This window comes from Ambystoma mexicanum, chromosome 5q, assembly GCF_040938575.1.
Source record: "Ambystoma mexicanum isolate Mex_15411 chromosome 5q, UKY_AmexF1_1, whole genome shotgun sequence".
Lineage (NCBI taxonomy): Eukaryota > Metazoa > Chordata > Amphibia > Caudata > Ambystomatidae > Ambystoma > Ambystoma mexicanum.
Window position 1 is genome coordinate 1,011,207,648 of NC_090933.1, and position 19,406 is coordinate 1,011,227,053.

Genomic DNA, 19,406 nt, shown 5'->3' on the forward strand with positions numbered 1-19,406 from the left:
ACCGCAACCGAAAACAATTTCATTCCCTGAATGTACAAATGGTGTGTGACTCCAACAGGATCATTACACATTGTTGTGCCCGATTCCCTGGATCAACCCATGATTCTATGGTCTTGAGGAACTCTACAATACCACGCTACATGGAGCGACACGCAGGGAACAGATCCTGGCTACTCGGTGAGTCTCATTACATGCATGATGATGTGGGGTATGTGAATTGGCAATGACCTGGCAGGAAGGGGGGGGGGTGTGCGTACGTATCAATGGCATTCCACATCATACGTTTCTCGTCCACATACAGGTGATGCTGGATATCCACTGAAGAGATGGCTCCTCACACCAGTCCGGAACCCACGGGACCAGCATGAGGAGGACTACAACCATGCCCACTCACGTACCCGTGTAGTCATAGAACAGGCATTCGGCCTACTGAAGACTCGTTTCCGCTGCCTCAGCAGGTCTGGCGGGGCACTCCTGTACCGCCATGAGAAGGTTGCAAAGATGGTGATGGCATGTGTCATGCTCCACAACATGTGCGTACGTAGAAATGTGCCCATGCCCCCTGACGCAGAACTGCAAGCACCTGAAGATGGTCATGATGAGGCAGCACCTCATGGAGTCTGCGAGGCACCGGAGGCCCGTGACATTCGTCAGCATCTCATTGATGTATGCTTCTAGCACTCACGCCTGGTGGCTGATACATGGACACGGGACTCGTGGCACTGCGTGTGTCTGGGACATGCACAACATGGACTGTACGCCTATGATGGCCTAGTACACAAAGATCAATATCCACACATCTCATTGGTTGATCGTGCACTTTTAATGGCATATGTGATGTCATGTTGAACACCCTATCGACCCGCCACCCAAGTGAGCCCAACACACCCCCTCCACCCTCCTACCTCCCCCCCGAACACCAGTGTCCAAAGATGCTCATTGTCAGTGGGCTGTCGCTATTGCATGCCCCCTCTGCGGGTATCAGGGGCACCCCTGCCTGTGGAGCGCAGGTTCCTTCCAGATCTACGTTGGGGGCTGCCCTGGACGGAACTTGCAACGGATGATGTGTCTGCCTGCTCACGTCCATGCATGTCCCTAAGGGTTTGCGAGAGCTCAGTGAGCACACGGCGCACTGCGGCAAGTTCGGCACATACGTCCTTGGCCGTCGCATGCAGTTCCCCCCTGAGGCTCTCGGTGCTACTCTCCATTTGGACTCTCAGGCTCTCGGTGCTACTCTCCATTTGGACTCTCAGGCTCTCGGTGCTACTCTCGATTTGTGCCCTAAGTGTCTCAGTTGATGTTTCTATGTCTGCCTTAGTGCCCCCACATTCATCAGCATGGTCCTTGAGGAGCGTGGCCAGTTGCTGCTGTTGTTCGATCAACTGGTCGAGGGACTGTTGCCTCTGCTGGGCCATGGCCATTTGCGGGGGTGTCACAGAGGGGCTGTTGTCCTCATGTTGCCTTGCCACAGGGCTTGTGGGGGATGGCCAGTCGTCGTCTTGTGGGTGCCCCTGCGTGGTATCCTCATGTTGTACGGGATGGGACAGACAGGGGGATTGGGACAGGTCATGGATGGATCTGACTTCGGCATCCCCGTTTTCTGTGTCCGAGCATGCTGCCATCAATGGGGTGTCACCTATGGTGCTGCTGCCACCAGAGGCAGTGCCTTCTGTGGCATCCATTGGGGGGACCTGTGGTGGTGGTGTTGTGGGCATGCTGGCTGCTGGGGTGCCTGTTGATGTTCCCTCCTCTGTGCTGCCACCTGATTTGTGCTGCTGCCGTGTCTTGATGCGTGCAGCTGAGGTGGAGGGTCTCTGGCCGTTGGTCTTGGCCCTCTTTGCAGGTGTGCTGGTAGGGGTGTCCTGTAGCTCGTCGTTTGGATCGGACCCTGTGGTGGAGTAAAGGAGGGCGAGGGTTATTGATGGGTCTGTGGGAATTGGAATGGCATTGTATCACATGCATTGGGGTGGTACCTGAGGGTGATTTGGGTCGGGGCCTTGGAGGTGCTTTGATTTGTGTGTGGAGTGAGGGTGCAGTTGTTTGGCAGCCTGCAGTTAGGGTGTGCCTGCTGCACGTGTAGTGCGTGTATTTGGGGTTTTTAATTATTTATGTATTTATTGTGGGTTTTAACGTGCGCTATCAGGCCGATGTGTGTGGGCGTTCTCCTGGACATGTGTTTCTGTTGCACTATGTGGACGCATGGTACTTCACATGGATGGACTGTGTGGATTTGGCATTGTTTTATCTGGCCCACCTACCTGAATCTTCGGATGTCTGCACTCCTTTCTCCATCCCTCCGACTCCCTCTATGCTCTCCATTCCGATGGTGGAGGCACAGATTTCTTCCCAGGGGGTCAACTTGATGGGTGATTCAGGACCTCCCCCGGTGGCTGTGGCAATGTTGCGGTTGGCAGAGAGTATGCTGCGGACGCGTATCCGCAGGTCGTCCCATCGCTTGCGGCATTGCTGTGGGGTGCGGGGTGCGGTCCCCACCGCACTTACCCGCTGTGCCACCAGAGCCCATATGGCCTTCTTGTTTGCAAGTGCCATCCTGGTCATTTGCGTGCAGAAGACGACGGCAGCATTCTCCTGGAGGGTCTCTGTTAGCACGGTGAGTTCCTCACGGGAGAAGTGGACCTGCCGCTTGCGGTCGCACGCTTTCTTCGCTACTTTTCCCATTTTTCTTGGTTTCGCTAGGGTGGTTGACGGGTTGGGGTGTGTTTCAGGGTAGTGATTTTAGTGGTTGTGTGGTTTTAGTGTATTTATAGGTGTACGCCGGGATGTTTCCCGTTCCGGCCCCATGTTTTAACTTCAGTTTCCGTATATTTCCGGCCACCGTACTTTCCGGTAGGCGCACACTGCGGTGACCGCTAAGTGGGGTGGCGGTATTGCACCTAGGGCGCCGTACGGCGGCGGTGTGGGCCGTTTTGGGGTCATTTCCGCCATCGCGGACTTTGCACTTCCGCCATGCCGTGGTGCTCGTGCCCGATGGGTCGGAATGGCCCGCACTTTGCTCCTTCGTGCAATGGCGGAAACGCTATTTACGCTGTGGCGCTCCGGTCAGTCGCTTTCCGCCACGGTCGTAATGAGGGCCAATGTGTTGAAATTACATGTACACATTATATATTCCTTATGGTCCATGCTTGTCCGCCTCTGATCTTCCTGGGTGCTTGCATTCAAAAATGACAACATTTTGCGCTTTTTGGTCGGTTTACCAATATCAGACATTTACCAAAAATCACAGAAATGTGCGCAAGGAGTATAGACATTAATTGATGAAGTGTCAGATTTTTAACATCCAGACATTTGGAGTAAGACCCTATTTTCCGCTAGCAACACCCCAGAATACACCACAGGGTCCTAACACCTCTTAAAATGTGCACGGAAAAATCCCAAGAATAATGATATTATTTATGTAATTTTGACCAGTCTGCACTATGAGTTATCTATCTTTTTAAAATTATGCCCTGGTCAAAAAGGGGTGTGGCTTCCCACATCACATGGTGGAATAACTGGTTTATCCACTTTCCCCAAGATCAGCTTGCTAGCAGAGGCACTGCCCCTCCCAGTTTCCCCCAAGAGGAAGCCATTTTACGACCCCCCCAATATAACATTTGCCTGAGCCCAGGACAGGGCTTTGTTCAACCTACTGCAGTCTGCAGGTACCCCTCCCTTAATTCAATCAGAGAGGTGTCATCTCCTTTTAGCAGGGGCAGCAGGATGCAGCTAGGCCTGGGAAGAGTGGCTGAGCAGGTTTCTCCTGTCGGGGGTAGTTGTCAGGCAGAATTCAGCTAAATGTCACTTTAGTTCCCAGTTTAAATCAAACTTACAATTTTTACATATACATTAAATAATTACTTCTTTCAAGTCATTTCAGAATATAGCTTTACATTATATCCACCTCTTAGCAAGTCTTTCCTTGTCCTGGTTTGGGTTCCTCTGTTCAGTTTTACACAAAAGTCTGGTGGTTTTAAAGGGTAGTACCGGTATTGCATCAATTTTTGGGATCTGTCTTGAATTACTGCATTTCAATAGAGCGGTCTTTTGCTTGATAGTATAGGACCCTTGCTTAACATTGTTTTGATGGCATCCTTACAGTAGAGTGGTGATGTGGAACCCCCCACAAGAAGGTTGTATCTTTGGAGTGGTCTTGTGCCATCTGCACAGTTCTACTGGATTCTGGCGTGAATGTAGGCGGTGATAGCTCATCCCCACATCCACCCAGTCTATTGATTTAGTTTGTTCTGGGATAGAATAATGGGCGGCGACAGCTCATCCCCACATCTACCCAGTCTATTGATTCAACATGGGTCAAAACCCTTGACACTATCTTCCATAAGCCTGGAGTGTGTTGCTGACCTCTTGGTTTCGTAGATGCAGCATGGACTTTCTGTGTGGCTAGCTTGTGTGTCTAAATAACGTTCTTATATCCAGCTAACCAAGACCACGGAGTGGCTAACTTTAAAGTCTCACTGACTTTGGGCCAAGTGGCTAATTCAGATAAACAGCTAAAACAAGCTAGCTCGTTTGAAGTCTCGCTAAATTTCGAATATCCAGTTAAACTATGAAAGGCAATGTACCTATGTGGGTAGTATCTGGCTGTTCCAGGAAGAAATAAAAGAGGGCAATACTAATTTGTGGTAAACACCTATGAAATCTGAACTGGCCTTCACAAACATTTAACAATAAATTTCTAAAAAAGACTGTTAGTACTAACACGTACTAACACATACTAAATGACCTAGGTGCTTGTGGTGCTATAAATAAGGGAATGGGCTATGTATATGAACAACCAGCTGTTGCATGCCACCTGAATACATAGTGGATAGTGGTTTATAGTGATAAAATCGAATGACATTATGTCGAAAGTCATAATGTCGAAAAAAAAAGTTCCCTCCCCAATCCCCCTTTTTTTGTGTTTTACCCTTTTTTTTTTACTCCCGGAACCCAAAATAAGCATATAATTAAAAAAATAAATCATTCGATTTTTTTTTTTCGACTTTTTTTTCCACATAATGCATACCAGGGGGCTCATTATGAGTCTGCTGGTAACTATCAAAATGGTGGATTATACATATCTCTGATCAGTTGTGCGTGTGGATCTGATGCGATATTCACCAGGTGGGATACAATAAAAAGCAGTGCAATGGATGCATTTCGCGTATTTACCACATTGCAGAACCTTCAAGTACACATAAAGAAAATATTCCATGCAACCTCAGCTCACAATTATGTACTATTTTTTAATTTCAACATGCTTTACTGTTAGCACCAAACACATATTGGAGACCTACATTGTCGCACATCCTGGGGGAAGTGCATTTACATACACATGGCATTTGCTACGTACAAACATTATATTGTCACATTTCCCAGCATACGAGGAATCCTCTGAAGGCTTACTTTACACGTCATGTAAATTATATGTGTGCATCCTCAGCTGTGTAATGCTGCTATTTCCATTTTACAATGCTCTGTACCCCGGGATAGAATACTCGTTGCATTCCACACTGACAGACCCATATACCCTACATTAACAATTCGAAGAAATGTGAAGATTAGAGTGCAGGGAGAATATGTATTGCCCAGAATTTGCTTTCACCTGAATAGCTGCCGAGCCTTGGAGCATTGTTATCTCCGCCATCATAAAAATCCAGCGAGTCCCAGTTGTGTTCTGTTGCAAAACTGACAACTTGTACCTGTGGGGGGGGAAAGCACAATGATAATGTGATGTTGCTGTCTGAAAAATATATGGAAATATATTTGGCATCAAATAAATGCAATGCAAACAATATGTGAGCAGATGAAATGTAGCAGTGGGGTCTGTATTCGGAACGTTCTACATCATCCATGCAGACCATTGCTGGGCAACTATTGGCAACACATTCTAACGCATGGCAGGTTAAATACAATGCCACATTCTAGAAGCTGTATACACGTTAGTGAATTACAGTTGCAAAGATATATGATTGTTTTCCGCGATGCTGTTTGATGCCAGCTTGTAAGGTGATAACGAGTGAGTGAATGAGTGAGATTGAGAGCAGATGTTTGAGAATAAAATTGAATGATCATGCATTTCAATCGCTGCATAGCGTTGACATCATATTCCCAGTCACTCATACCATTTGCCAGATATTACTATCATATTTCTATGAACTCACACGTCTTGCTAAGAATTGCCATCACAAACACGTGTCCATACCATGCATCAGCTTTTCATATCATTGGCCATAACCTGGCATGTTCAGTCATAAGCCAGGCTTCTCAGAACGTACGACATGCTTTGCCGTCTTTTGACCAGGAACTCCCACACTGGTCATGATTGATATCATCTTGCAGATATTTCTACATGTGTCAACAAATGCCCAAGTACTCATATCATACATGCAATGTTTCCATCACTTGGTGATATACCCCTGGTCGCTGAAAGACACGCACACGACGGGGGCTAGACTCGAGAAGCTTTACACGGGTGCAAGTGCTTGCTGTGCTACCTTAGCAAAACATCCTATTATTTCAAAACAATAATTGCAGATATGTTGGTTACCCTTAAGCAATTGCATCTCCTATTGTTAATATCATGAAAAACGGAAATTTGGAATGGGCCCAGTTTCTGTATACTACCCCGTGTACTTCCCAGGTACGACCACCCTATCCTTTTTAACCAGCACCTGCCATCGAACTCAAAACGTAAGTAATGACTTCACATTGAATAGTCGGGTTCCATGTTCCATATATGTCCACACTTTTTCCAGGTGATATCCAATTTGCCAGATGTTGCTGTTGAATGCACAGATGCTATAACACATTTTGCCAGCCATATCTTAGTACTCAGGCTTTTGCCAGGAAATGCCAGAAAAAGAGCAGGTCCTGACAGCAGTCTGGCTTGTTCATCATTTGCCTATTTGCTTACAACAGTGAAAGGATATTGTCATCACCGCCTTTGAAGGGGAAACGAGTGCACCATTCTAAATATGCCCTGCCCGACCCAAGCGATCAGCCTCTTCGGGTTACGGCGTTGGCAAAGGAGCTTAGGATGGCAGCAAATACGACGTAATCATCATAATGAGTTGTTTCTTCATTTGTAACAGCTCTTAAACACTTTATATGCAAATGAAAGTATGTTTCTAAGTATATGTGTTCAAAGCGCTTTTACAACTCCCAGAAATGTTTACATAGGTACAATTACAAATTGCTTGAGAATGAGAAGAGCAGGCATTGCAATGTTGACCACTGAAAAATGCACGAGTTGAGTTCTTAAATGTTAAACCTTGCTGCGCCCCGGCCCCTGCCATTCATTTTACATCAAAGTGTATCACATACAAAGACACTCTCAGGATTATACAGACTTCAGGCTGCAGAAAGCAACACGAACAATCAATCTTTGCTTTTCACTGGAGCAGCACCGCGCCTTTACATGGGAGAGTGTTTACAGTATGGTAATGCGGGCCCACTCTGGTAAAACTGGTCCTGCGTGTATCGGTTCAGGCCGATGGCACCTCGTATGCTTTCAAGATGTCAGCTGCTAATAGCTGACTAGAAGGTTTGTGAATATATTATTCTTTTCATGCTGCCGTCTTTGAAAAGATTAGAGTCCGACGAACGACAAAGGAGAGTAAATTGCAGAGAGCGTTACCTGAATGCCAGCTCCCTCTGGCACCGTGATCTTCCATACGCAATTCAGATTGTTATCGTAAGGCTCCGGGTATCCAGGTGACAAAACGGTCCCTTTGCGCTTACTCAGACTTCCGCCACAGGGCACTGGGAAGACATGTAAAAGAAAGGTATCATGCATGAACACAGTGGTGTGGCAGGAGGGCAGACATGAGTGACACACACTGCAATGTGTCATCAAGATCACAGAGGGTTCAATCTTATGTAAAACGAAAACAATATGTTACATTGAGCAGAAATCATGGGAAAGCACGACATTTCAAATACCAGGTCGTTTCAAGAATGGGAACTGACGAGGACACCTAGTTGAGGACCTAGAGTAGGACATCAGACAAGTGTCTGGTAAGAACAATTAGACAGTGCAGGCTTGTCACCTCCAATAGAATCGAACTACAGAGCTTTAATTTCAGCTCCAGTGGGTGCCTTCTAGCTGGACAGGTCACCTGTAGTGCTGGGTACATCTATTACAAAGAGAAGTCTAATGTTTGGTGTTTGTATAGTGCCGCATATCTACGTTATAGGTTTCATAGTGCATTTATAAATACGTCCTATAATTGCCAACAGTTACTCACAATTGGGGTAATCAATACGCAGCCTCGCAATGATGAAGGCATGAGTTGTCCTGACAGGGTGCTGAAACCTTGTCCTTGCAGCAGTTCCCCCTTATTCGAGGCACATGTGTTAAGAGTAGAGCAATACGGCCACCCTCAGACAAAGCATTGCATAAAAGACTTTATTTTATCGCCATGAAGGGAAAATAATGAGACACAGATGTTATGACTATATTAATGAGTTTTACAAGAAATGGGGGTACACCTGGAGAGGTACCAAAAAGGCTTGCATGCCCAAGGCATCTTCATAAAGCCTACCGGACATGCAGATATTCTTGTGAATCGTGTGCAGAAGGGATAGGCAAGGAGAATCAGCCTGAAACCAAGCAGTGAGCTATACGAATGATGCCAGAAATCTTGGATCATGAATGGAGCGAATGGGAAACATGTCAAAGAGGCAAACAACCGGACCACATCTGAGTTGAAGGGAAGCACAGGGTTCGTGAAAAGCACAAGAGAGAAGGGCCCATACCACACCATACTGGATGAACAAATACTGATGAAGCAGCAATGACGTGTTGTTAGTCCTAGTTGCATGTTCCATCCACACAAAAACTGATATGCACTGAAGACCCAAGGAATCACCAACAAATCATTTTAATAAAGACTTTCTAAATAATATATGTGCGTGTAGTTTGGCGTCAATCACACCCCACATTCCTATTTCTGGCATGCACACTAAACTCGACCCCCCACTCATACATGGTTTCCATGAATCTGTCTCTGAATTACTTGGAGATAGTTTACACAGTTTGTTTTAGGGTTGAACTATGCTGCTCCATCACCTTGTTCCATGGAACACATTAAATTGAAAGACTGCGAACATGTCCCACTTACTTTGGAAAAGGAATATGAATACTCCCCTATATGTAGAAAGGAATAGGAGTAAGAGAAAAAATGGTGAAGTCCCAATAACCACCAAGGATCTGATATGGAGAAATGTCAACTTGCAAGACAGTAAACATTAAATATTAGTAAAGGTATTGTTACTAAGCTCTACGAGCAGTCATTACATTAGGCAGTAATTATATTTCAACTGTCTGAGAAAGCGCTTTGGATACTTGGCCTGATTTACAGAGCATTTTTATGGGATTGCATCATTGCAAAACAGTTTTGTAAATCTCAACCATAATGCGTTCTCATCCAATGTTGATGCTTGGGGCTATCAATCAAATTTGGATATTCAACTTCAAATAATGACTTGAATGGCAACATCTGACTTCACATTTCTACCTGCTCAGTGTCTTCATCGCCACCATCATCACTTCCTGAACAATGTTCAGTTTCCACAAATCACTGCAACCACTTCATTCCAACAGTTTTAACAAGGATCCTCAACAATAACCAGCTGGTGAGATGTCCAGCATTTTCTCCACCATGGCACTTTGCAATTCTAACTCCCAGTGCACACAACTAAGCTCAGACCCTAGAATGCTAGCATCCTCTGCACTCTCATAGTATCTGCCCTCAGTGTCTGTTGTCACAATGTTGATTTCATTCTGCAAGCACTCACACAAATCATACTACATATAAAATGGGGTTGAAGATACCCCGTGTGTTGATATGCATGGAGACAGGGGCTGAGAGAGCAGAGGGGTGGGATTGCCTGGTGTTCTATATTTTGAAGTTGAAGTAGTCCATGAGGGTGTTGCATACTATTGTGGATGTTGGGGTAGAATGTGTGGATGGGGGTTTTGAGAGGGATTTCATAATGTTGATACATTTCTGTGTACAATTGGTGGTGGATTGGACATCTTGGAGGGAATTGGTGGCTTCTCATTGCCATGGTAGATTCTGATGCATGGGGATCGATGGTTGTTATTTGTGAAGTCAGACCATTCAGTGTTAAAGTTGGGATTGCGTTTAGGATGGTGATAAATCAGATGAAACATGGTGGGGTGTGGGTGTGATGGGAGGGAATACGTGAGAGAGAGAGGGCTTCGAAGATGTGTATGGGGCTGTCGGATTTCTGTGTGTGAGTGGATCTGTATATAAGATGGCAGTGCCACCACCCTGCTTGTGTGGGCAGTCTCTGTGGTGGTTGGAGGAGATAGTGTGGTGGAAGCATGTCAGGGATAATGGGTTTGTGGTGGGGTTTGAGCCATGTTTCTGTAAGGAAGAGTATTTCTGATACTGCTAATGAGTTTATTGATTTCATGTACGCCGAGTGGCAGTTAAGCACGATGAAGGTCAATGAAATTACTTGTTTCATTGAAGTGTTGTGATGGAGGTTTATTACAATGTTGTTTTTGTGCTGTGTTTTTTGGCATGTTTAGTGGTAACCAGTTCCAAACATGGAAAAACAGGCAACAAAGAATGAAAACGAACCAAGATAATGGCAAAAACCCTGAGCTATACCAATCCTTTGCTCCTGATCCCAAAGGAAAGTGATTATGTTCCCAAAGTAACCTAGAGGTATGTCTACAGAAGACGGAAACAGGAAACAGAAAGCCAGTCCCCTTTTGACTTTGAAAGCAGCAGATGCAGGATCACAGGATTGTCGTAAGGAGCTGGATGGAGGAAAACAAGGGGTGCTTCAGGCTGCAAAAAGGCACCCCTAAGAGATGGAGGAACCCGTTACCTGGACACCCTGGGATAGGACTAGACCAAGTGAGCTTTTCAATAAAGCTTTTCAGGGGGTCACAGCATCAGTCGGTCAGTCTGAAATTTGTCCCTAGATGGTTCTTGTAGTTCGCTTGAACACTACAGGCAGCCCCAGACTGTTTGAATGAGTGCCCCTTGTGGTGTTGTGTTGAGCTCTGTGTTCTCTCAGTCCCATTGAAGCCGTTTCTAAGTATAGAAAGACCTTCATAGATGGTGGTCGTAGTTAAGGGGTCACAGGGTCAGTACATAGATCGACCCTGCGTGGTTGCCCTGACGTCTGAAGGCAGCCCCAGGCAGCTAAAATTAGTGTTTCTGCTTGTGTTGAGCAGGACACAGTGTTCCTCGCAGCCCATCAAAATGTTGAATACAATTACGTAATTTCCACCACAAATCATTAGCTTATACATTATTTTATGGGACTCAAATATATTTGAAAATTGTGATTAATGTCTTGGAGCCCACAGTTACAATAGTGCAACCATTGAACTAGAAGCCACACATTGGCCCTCATTAGGACCCTGGCGCTAAGGGGTTTGCGCCAGCGTTAGCTGCGCCGACCCCTTATCGCCAACTACGAGTTCCCATAGCGCCATGGTCATTTTTCCGCCCGCTTTTTGCGGGCGTAAAAATCCATGGCGCTATGGGACCTCGGTGTTAATTACGCCACCGTAGTGTACGGTGGCGTAATTAACACCTTCCCCACTCCCATTGAGCCCTATGGGGCCGAAATGGGAATGGGGAAGGGTAAATGGGTCAATGGGGATTTACCGCCCCGCCGACCTCGGAATGGGGCGGTAAGTCCGCCATCCGCCATGGCGTAAAGGGACTTTGCGCCATGGCGGAAAAGTCCGCCGATGGCGGAAAAAATCCGCCAGGGTCGTAATGAGGGCCATTGTCATTTATCTCATTCTAAAATGGAAGCATGTGAAACAACCTGGGCTTTTTATTGGAACTGTGGCTGAAGTGCAGCATAACTGGCAGAAGACTGACTCAGCCGCTAGTTGGGGTTTGAACACAGTAGGACAGAAAGTTGTGACTTGACTGTCAATGACCTAAAGGCTTTTCCTGCATGGGTTTTGCAAAGTCCCCTTCAGTAGTGACATCAGAATGCTCGCTGCTTGTGGCAGCACAGATCAGAATTCCAGCTGTCCCTGCAGCTCTGAACTAAACCCATGGCAAGTTTACACATTATTTTCTGGCCAAACTGCTTTCAGTGATAATTTACATCCAGTACCTGATGAGCACCTGTGTATGGTAGTATGTTTCTTTTGCACACGGTTGGAGATTAACACATGGAATCAAGAATATGCAAGTTATTGCACTTTTTAAAACACAAAACGAAAACGTGTTTATACTATTATTATTTAGGCCAAACGGATACTATATTGATTATCTGTATCAACAATTGGAAGATATCTTGCAATACATTAAACAAGAGGCCAGGTTTCGAAGGGGGTGACAGTGAATGGCCATGTATTTTAAGAAATACAATCAACCCTACCCAAAAGGGATGATGTGGCAAGCCATCGTCAGTGTTCTGTAACCTTATGAAGGGACTCCACATCCAGAGTCTTTCCTCTTTTTGGTCACAGAACTGCATGGTGACGTGCAATATAATTATAATTATTTATTTATTTGTATTCAGTAATTAAACTTTTACACATTTCTTTTTTTTAAACACAACTTTTAGAAATTACTTCCTTAAACAACATGTTACAAAATTAAAAAAGTTCCACATTGTCACCATTATATATATTCACAATGCTGTTTGTACGCCACTCCCTAAAAATCATTAATCGCATTTCTTTCAACTTTTACATAATTAGAATACAGTTGATTATGATTGCAATTTAGTTAGAGCATACAGTAGGCATAACCTTATTCCACACACTACATGTAAGTTATGCGGTCACAACTGGCCTGTAAAATGACCTTCATTTGCAGGTTTGTGTAGTGGTATTGCAGAGTGTCATGCATTATAACTGCAAAACATATAAGTGCAACAGCTGCAGAAGCATTGTTTAATGCAATCCTGAGAAGTGGGACACAGTGATCTGACTTCCTCAGTTGTAATGCTCTCTAGTGATATATCACTAATAGTCTTCAGGTCACAAATGCCCTAACAGGAGCAAATAAAAGTATATTAAAATTGCGGTGAGCTGCAGATGTTCTTACTGTTTCCCAAAGGATGCTGGAAAGATGGATGGAATGTTTCATCAGCACCAGTAGAAACCAATATATCATTCCTGTGCAACGTTATCAAGCATGTGAGATGATCACATTAGCTCTCCAAATAAGGACCTGAAGATCACGCGACTTATCTTAGTATTTAGTAGGGTGGCGCCGGGCTGTACTCGATATAATTGATAGAATCTTCCTTGGGGCTTCAGGCATAATGTAAAGGTCAGTGTCACTTAAAGTCTTTAAGTAATCACTGGCAGAAGCAGGACGAGCCAGAATGATTGATCGCTGGTGTCCTGCAGGAAACATTTAAGACATTGCTACGGAGTTAAGTCAATTGCACCGGGTCGCCGCGTCCACCGTCATGAATTATTAAACCGATTTAGTTCATGCATTTTTCATATTCTGCATCGGCAGATTGATTTGCGTCTCTAGGAAGTAATTAACGCTAAGGCCTGTATAACCCGTTTGCTTTTGCAACCCTAATTTTTAGTTTTTGTTTTACCAGGTGCACATGTTAACCGTATAACTAGAGTGCATGGCATATTATTTTTATTAAAATTGTTAGAGTTCCTTGCATGTTGTGCCATAGGGACAACAATCAAAATGTTTCTGGTGCAAGCTGACATGGCAGCTTCCATAATGAAGAGCCAACATGATTACGCAAGGAGGACACAGACTGAGGAAACATTTATTTTTTATTTTTTATTTGGAATTGGGTACATTGTAGAAATAATGTTCTAATGACAATCAACTCAAGGCCTGAAGGGGTATGAAAACATGTAGGGGGCAATTAATGGATTATTTGTGCCGGGCCCCTGACCTCCCACACCCAATCGGCCCAGCTCCTGCCTACCCTCAGCACTTCCCTTGGCACACCTTCCTCCCTGGAGGTTCGTACTTACACCTAATGTGGCCCCATGACGTGTAGCACTCATCCACCCAAGTACTTCATCTGTGGCTCACCCTGGATATCGGACTCCCCAGCACTTACCCCCTCTGCCCACTTCCTTGCTACACTTGCACATTCTGAATACTCACAAGGAATAGTAGGTTTGTGCTTCCGTCCTTGTTCCCCCCACTGCTCTTATTACCTTGTGTTTTGTAATTTATTTCATTCCCATGTTCCCTCGCCTCATCCTGTGGGCACTTTGAAACAGTATTTTACTTGCTGTAGAAGCAGCTAACAAGCAAACAATAAATAAATATTGCAGGGATATCATAGACTGTGTCAACTTACTATATATCTTGGACCACATTCTACCCATTATATCACTGTTCAAATCGCATCAGGACACCTCTGAGGAGAGTCAGAATAGTCATTGGAAGGCCTTCAAAAAGAGCACTACCACCATCCAGTTTAGAGAAGGCCAACAATTGGACAACAGAGCTGAAGTTTTTTCTGGAGCGAATGGCTTGCTTTTCTGCAGGAAATAAAGATGGTACCAAGGTGTTTGCGTTTTGCCTGGTATGTGCTGTTTGAAGCAGAGGTGTCAGTCAATGTAGAATCCAATGTTGGATCGCAAATGGCCAGCTGGTGTGTGAAGTCCTCATATGTGAATAGCAGAGAGTCAGGTCTGGATGTCCAGGTGCTGGTCAGTGGCATGAATTCAGTCTTGGAGGGGTTGAGCTTCAGGTAAGCACTGGACTTCCATGACTGGATCGCTTAGAGGCAGGTCTTGAGCATGTGGATGTCTCTGATAGAGTGCAGAGCTGCATGTCATCTACATATTAGTGGATGTTGTGTGGAGCGATGAGGATTCAAAATCAAAAGATCCAGGGTTTTCACTCCCTGGCTGATGTCAACCTGTCAAGTTGTTCCTGTCTCTCAAGGCAGCAAATTCTGGGTACTTGCCATAGGACCACAGCAATTCCTTCCATGCAGATCTACATGGTAGTTCCAGAGATGCATACAAGGTACCTCAATATGTTATTTCTGAATGAATTGTAAGGCTCCATTGATATATTCAACTATCACTCTGGCTTTGATCCTTTAAGTGACTGGATGCCAGGCATTGGGTTCTCTTTCCATACCTTTGCCTACTTCACACATGTCTGTGCAGTATCCTATTAGTTGGATATGCCTCATCTCTTAGCTAATACAATTCTTTAGATCATCAGAAACGTCTATTGTACTGCGGTTTCTAACTTTTGGACCCCAAACACCGGAATACACTAACAGGGTAATTCATAGAAAATCGCACAAAAGTGGCGCACGCGGCTGGTGCACAGTGTCCCCGTGCGATACACTGCGCCAGCCGCGTGCGATAAAATCCATTTCATCGCACAGCGTATTCATGGATTCCAGCCTACAAAACCAGCCCTGGTGCAGAGTGGCGCTGCGACCCTGCAGCAGAGCCAGTTACGCCCCCGCGCAAGGAAAAGCCTTCAAAATTCCCAATTCATCGCAAAGGGCTGCGCTAACCCTGGACCAGTTCACAGGGCTGCCAAACAGCAAACGCCAAGCGGGGAACGTGTATTTCAGTGGTTCGCGGGAAGTTTCACACGCGATTGTCCAGGGTACATGTACATCAGGGGTGCGCGTGAAGTAACACATGCGATTCCATCAGGGTACGTGTATTTCAGGGGTGCGCAGGAAGTATCACACGCGATTCCATCAGGCCACGTGTATTTCAGGGGAGCGCAGGGAACACTACACGTGAATTGGCCGTGTGGGTCCTCCCAGGTGTTCCCTCTACACCCTCCATGGCCCCTGCAGCCAGCCCACACCACAGGGGACCACCCTGCACCCCTGCTCATGTCCCGCAGGCAGCCCATCCACCATGGCCATGCCCCCCAGCCAAGCCGCATGTCACCTTGCACTACTGATCAACAAAGCATGTCTCCCAGCACCCTCACCCCAAGCACTGTGGGGCACCTGCCAGCAGGCCCCCACACATGTCGAACTCATGTTCTCCTGCACCCCCACCCCGCAGCACTGTGGGGCACCCTCCACCAGGCCCACACTCATGTCTCCCAGCACCCTGACCCCCCTGCATCCAGGGGCACCCTCCACAAGGCCCCCACTCATGTCCCCCTGCACCCGCACCCCCCTGCATCCAGGGGCACCCTCCACCAGGCCCCCACTCATGTCTCCCAGCACCCCCACCCCCCATCACTGTGGGGCACCCTTCGCCAGGCCCCCACTCATGTCCAACTCATGTCCCACTGCACCCCCACCACCCAGCACTGTGGGGCACCCTCCACCAGGCCCCCACTCATGTCCAACTCATGTCCCCCTGCACCCCCACACCCCAGCACTGTGGACCACCCTCCCCCAGGCCCCCACTCATGTCTAACTCATGTCTTCCAGCACCCCCACCCCCCAGCACTGTGGGGCACCCTCCAACAGGCCCCCACTCATGTCCCCCTGCACCCCCACCCACATCACTGTGGGGCACCCTCCGCCAAACCCCCACTCATGTCCAACTCTTGTCCCCCTGCACCCCCACCCCCCATCACTGTGGGGAACCCTCCACCAGGCCCCCACTCATGTCCAACTCATGTCTCCCAGCACCCCCACCCCCCAGCACTGTGGGGCACCCTCCACCAGGCCCCCACTCATGTCCAACTCATGTCCCCCTGCACCCCCACCCCCCAGCACTGTGGGGCACCCTCCCCCAGGCCCCCACTCATGTCTCCCAGCAACCCCACCCCCCAGCACTGTGGGGCACCCTCCACCAGGCCCCCACTCATGTCTCCCAGCACGCCCACCCCCCAACAGTCAGGGGCACCTGCCAGCAGGCCCCCACACATGTCCCCCAGCCAACATGTCATCACAATCTAGATCCCTGGGCCTTATGGGCAGCCTCCAAATGCCAAACACCCACCCGAGTATTGTATCCACCACCTTAGAAATGGCAATTACATGATACAACCCCAATGGCAAGTTTGTAAATGAACACATGTCCCTCACATACACACAATGGGTGTCTGTGAATGTCAAAACCCATATCATGATATGCATGAAACCAATGAGATGATACTACACATTGAAGTTTGAAGAAAAAATATGTATTAAAAGCAACATAAATTGAATCAAAAATAAACAAACAAAAATGGGAATTAAAAAAAAGAAAGCAGCATGTCCGTAAAATAATGTAAAACCACAAATCATAATCCAAAGGAAAGGTGTCCAAAGTCACAGTTCACAAAAGTAAATCCAATGGAAAATTAAAATCGAAAACCATTGCTGCATGGGTAAATCATAAAAAAAAAAAATAGAAAATCCAACAGTCAACTATATACAGATAAACAATCCAGGGTCCATGATCCCAAACGAAGAAATGAAACCTATCTAATATCACTACCTAATAAAAAAAACTATATACAAAAATGTGGCCCATTGTCCAAAAGGTCCAAAAAAAAGGCAAAACCAAAGGAAACCTAACACTAACTACAAAACTATTTACAAGGGCAGCGGGCTAGTCTGACGGCTCACTTCGGGATGTTCCTGGCCAGGGCATCATCGAACTCCTGCTCAATGTCCCGGAGGCGGTCCTCCTCCATGGCCCTGAGGGTCTGCAGGGCCATCGACATGTTCACCTCCAACTCCCTGCGGATTGCCTCGAGGCACTCGGCCCGCATCAGGGCCCTCCGCATGGAGTTCTCCGCCCTGACCATCGTGAGCTGTGCCTCTTCCGCCCGCTGCCGCTCCGCATCTATGGCGTGGCCCAACCGCTGCCACACGGAAGACACTTCCCGTCCTGGGTCCTCCTGCCCTCCGGCCGATGCCTGCCCCTCCGATATCGAAGGCCCCGAGCCATCATGGCTCCCACCTCATTGCTGCTGCTGCTGTGCCTCTGCCTGTGCCCTGGCTCCTGCTGCCTGCACATCCTCCACCAGCTGGGGTGCAGTCGTTGATGTGGCCACCCCTCATGGACCTCCGACTCCCGACTGTGGCAGGGATGCCTCCTCCACCAGCCTGGCCGCACCGTCAGAGGCAGCTCCACAGGGCACCCAGGTGACTAATGGGTGGGAAGATGGCACGGAGGACGACTGGCGCATAGGGGGTTCAGTTGAGGAGGGGGTCTGAGCAAGCCCCATCAAAAGGAGGAATCCGGCCTGGGTGACCTGTCCCAGTAGGCCGACGCGGTCAACAAGCCATTCGAGATGACGTGCAGTCTCCTCATGAAAAGACTGCAGGTCACCTTGCATGACCTGTTGACACAACACCACACCAGTCAGGACAGGCTCAACCAGGACCTGGATAGCAACGTCCGCAGGCAGAGGAAGGCCAGTTGTTGTGAGCTAATCCCCTGCCTGAAAACGGGTCTGGACGTAGGCATCCCTGCTGGTGCAAAATGATGCAGTGACAGGATCAGGGACAGGATTGCACACAGGCACCTCCGCGGCGGCCTGTGCTGCCTCCTGTCCCTGGTCCTGCACTGCACCACTAGCACCAGTGGAATCCCCACCTCCAGACCCCGTCTCTGCTGCTTGCACGGCCTCCTTCTCCACCAAAACCCCCACCAACCTGGATGACTCCGTGCCATCTTCCCACTTTGGGCCCTGTGGGGTCCCAGCTGCCCCTTCTGCTGCCGAGGAGTCCAACTCTGACCTCCCCCTCTTGGACCTCCCCCCGGCAGCTGCAGCCTGAGACGTGGCACTGGACTCCTCACTCCCCGACGAGATCACAACCTGGGAGGGGAGCCGGGCCTTGCGTCTCCGGCTGACGGTGCGATCCCCGCCGCTATGCTCCACAGCACCTTCTGCGCCCTCTTCATCAGTTGACGCTGCAGACAGGGAGAAATAAAACACAGGCATCAGGGCATTCTACAATGGACACATACACACATTACAGTTGTACATGAGTGGCATTGGCAAACCTCAGACATGGCATCACAATCGCCAACACACATGTCATTTCAACTTGCACACATGAGCCATACCACAGCCATATCACAACTGCCAGCACCATCCATACACATACAACAGCATGAGCAGGCAAAGGTGAGCCAGACATCACCTGCAACACAGGGTGTGCACTACACATGTACACACACCACCACACTTGCATGCATGTGTACACCTCTGCCAACTGTCGCAGTGTTCAGATGTCACATCTGCCAATCAGGCTTCCACATCCCGCTGTCACATGCATCCATGTTGCATCACTGTTGCACCCTTGTCAAATACACACACATGCACATGTACACAGTGCTGATACATGCAGCTGAAAACAACATCCATGTGTGACATCACAAACATGCCTACTTACATACACATTCATCCAAACATGTGTGCCCACACAACTGCATTTGGCATGCAAGCCTACACACACAAGCACCATCCATGTCTCACATATGACAGCCCTCGCATGTGTTAGCCTCACGG

General features: G+C 47.6%; 1 protein-coding gene across 5 annotated transcripts in view; it reads right to left on the reverse strand.

The window, feature by feature from the left end:
* CSMD3 (CUB and Sushi multiple domains 3) overlaps positions 1-19,406 on the reverse strand; it is a 3,270,409-nt gene that overhangs the window by 733,000 nt on the left and 2,518,003 nt on the right. For all 5 annotated transcript variants that reach the window (XM_069621531.1, XM_069621530.1, XM_069621528.1 and 2 more), the window contains 2 exons: positions 7,637-7,761; positions 5,603-5,699 (listed from right to left, as the gene is read on the reverse strand). In XM_069621531.1, coding sequence (XP_069477632.1) covers positions 5,603-5,699; positions 7,637-7,761 — 222 coding nt within the window. The remainder of the gene's footprint in view (positions 1-5,602; positions 5,700-7,636; positions 7,762-19,406) is intronic.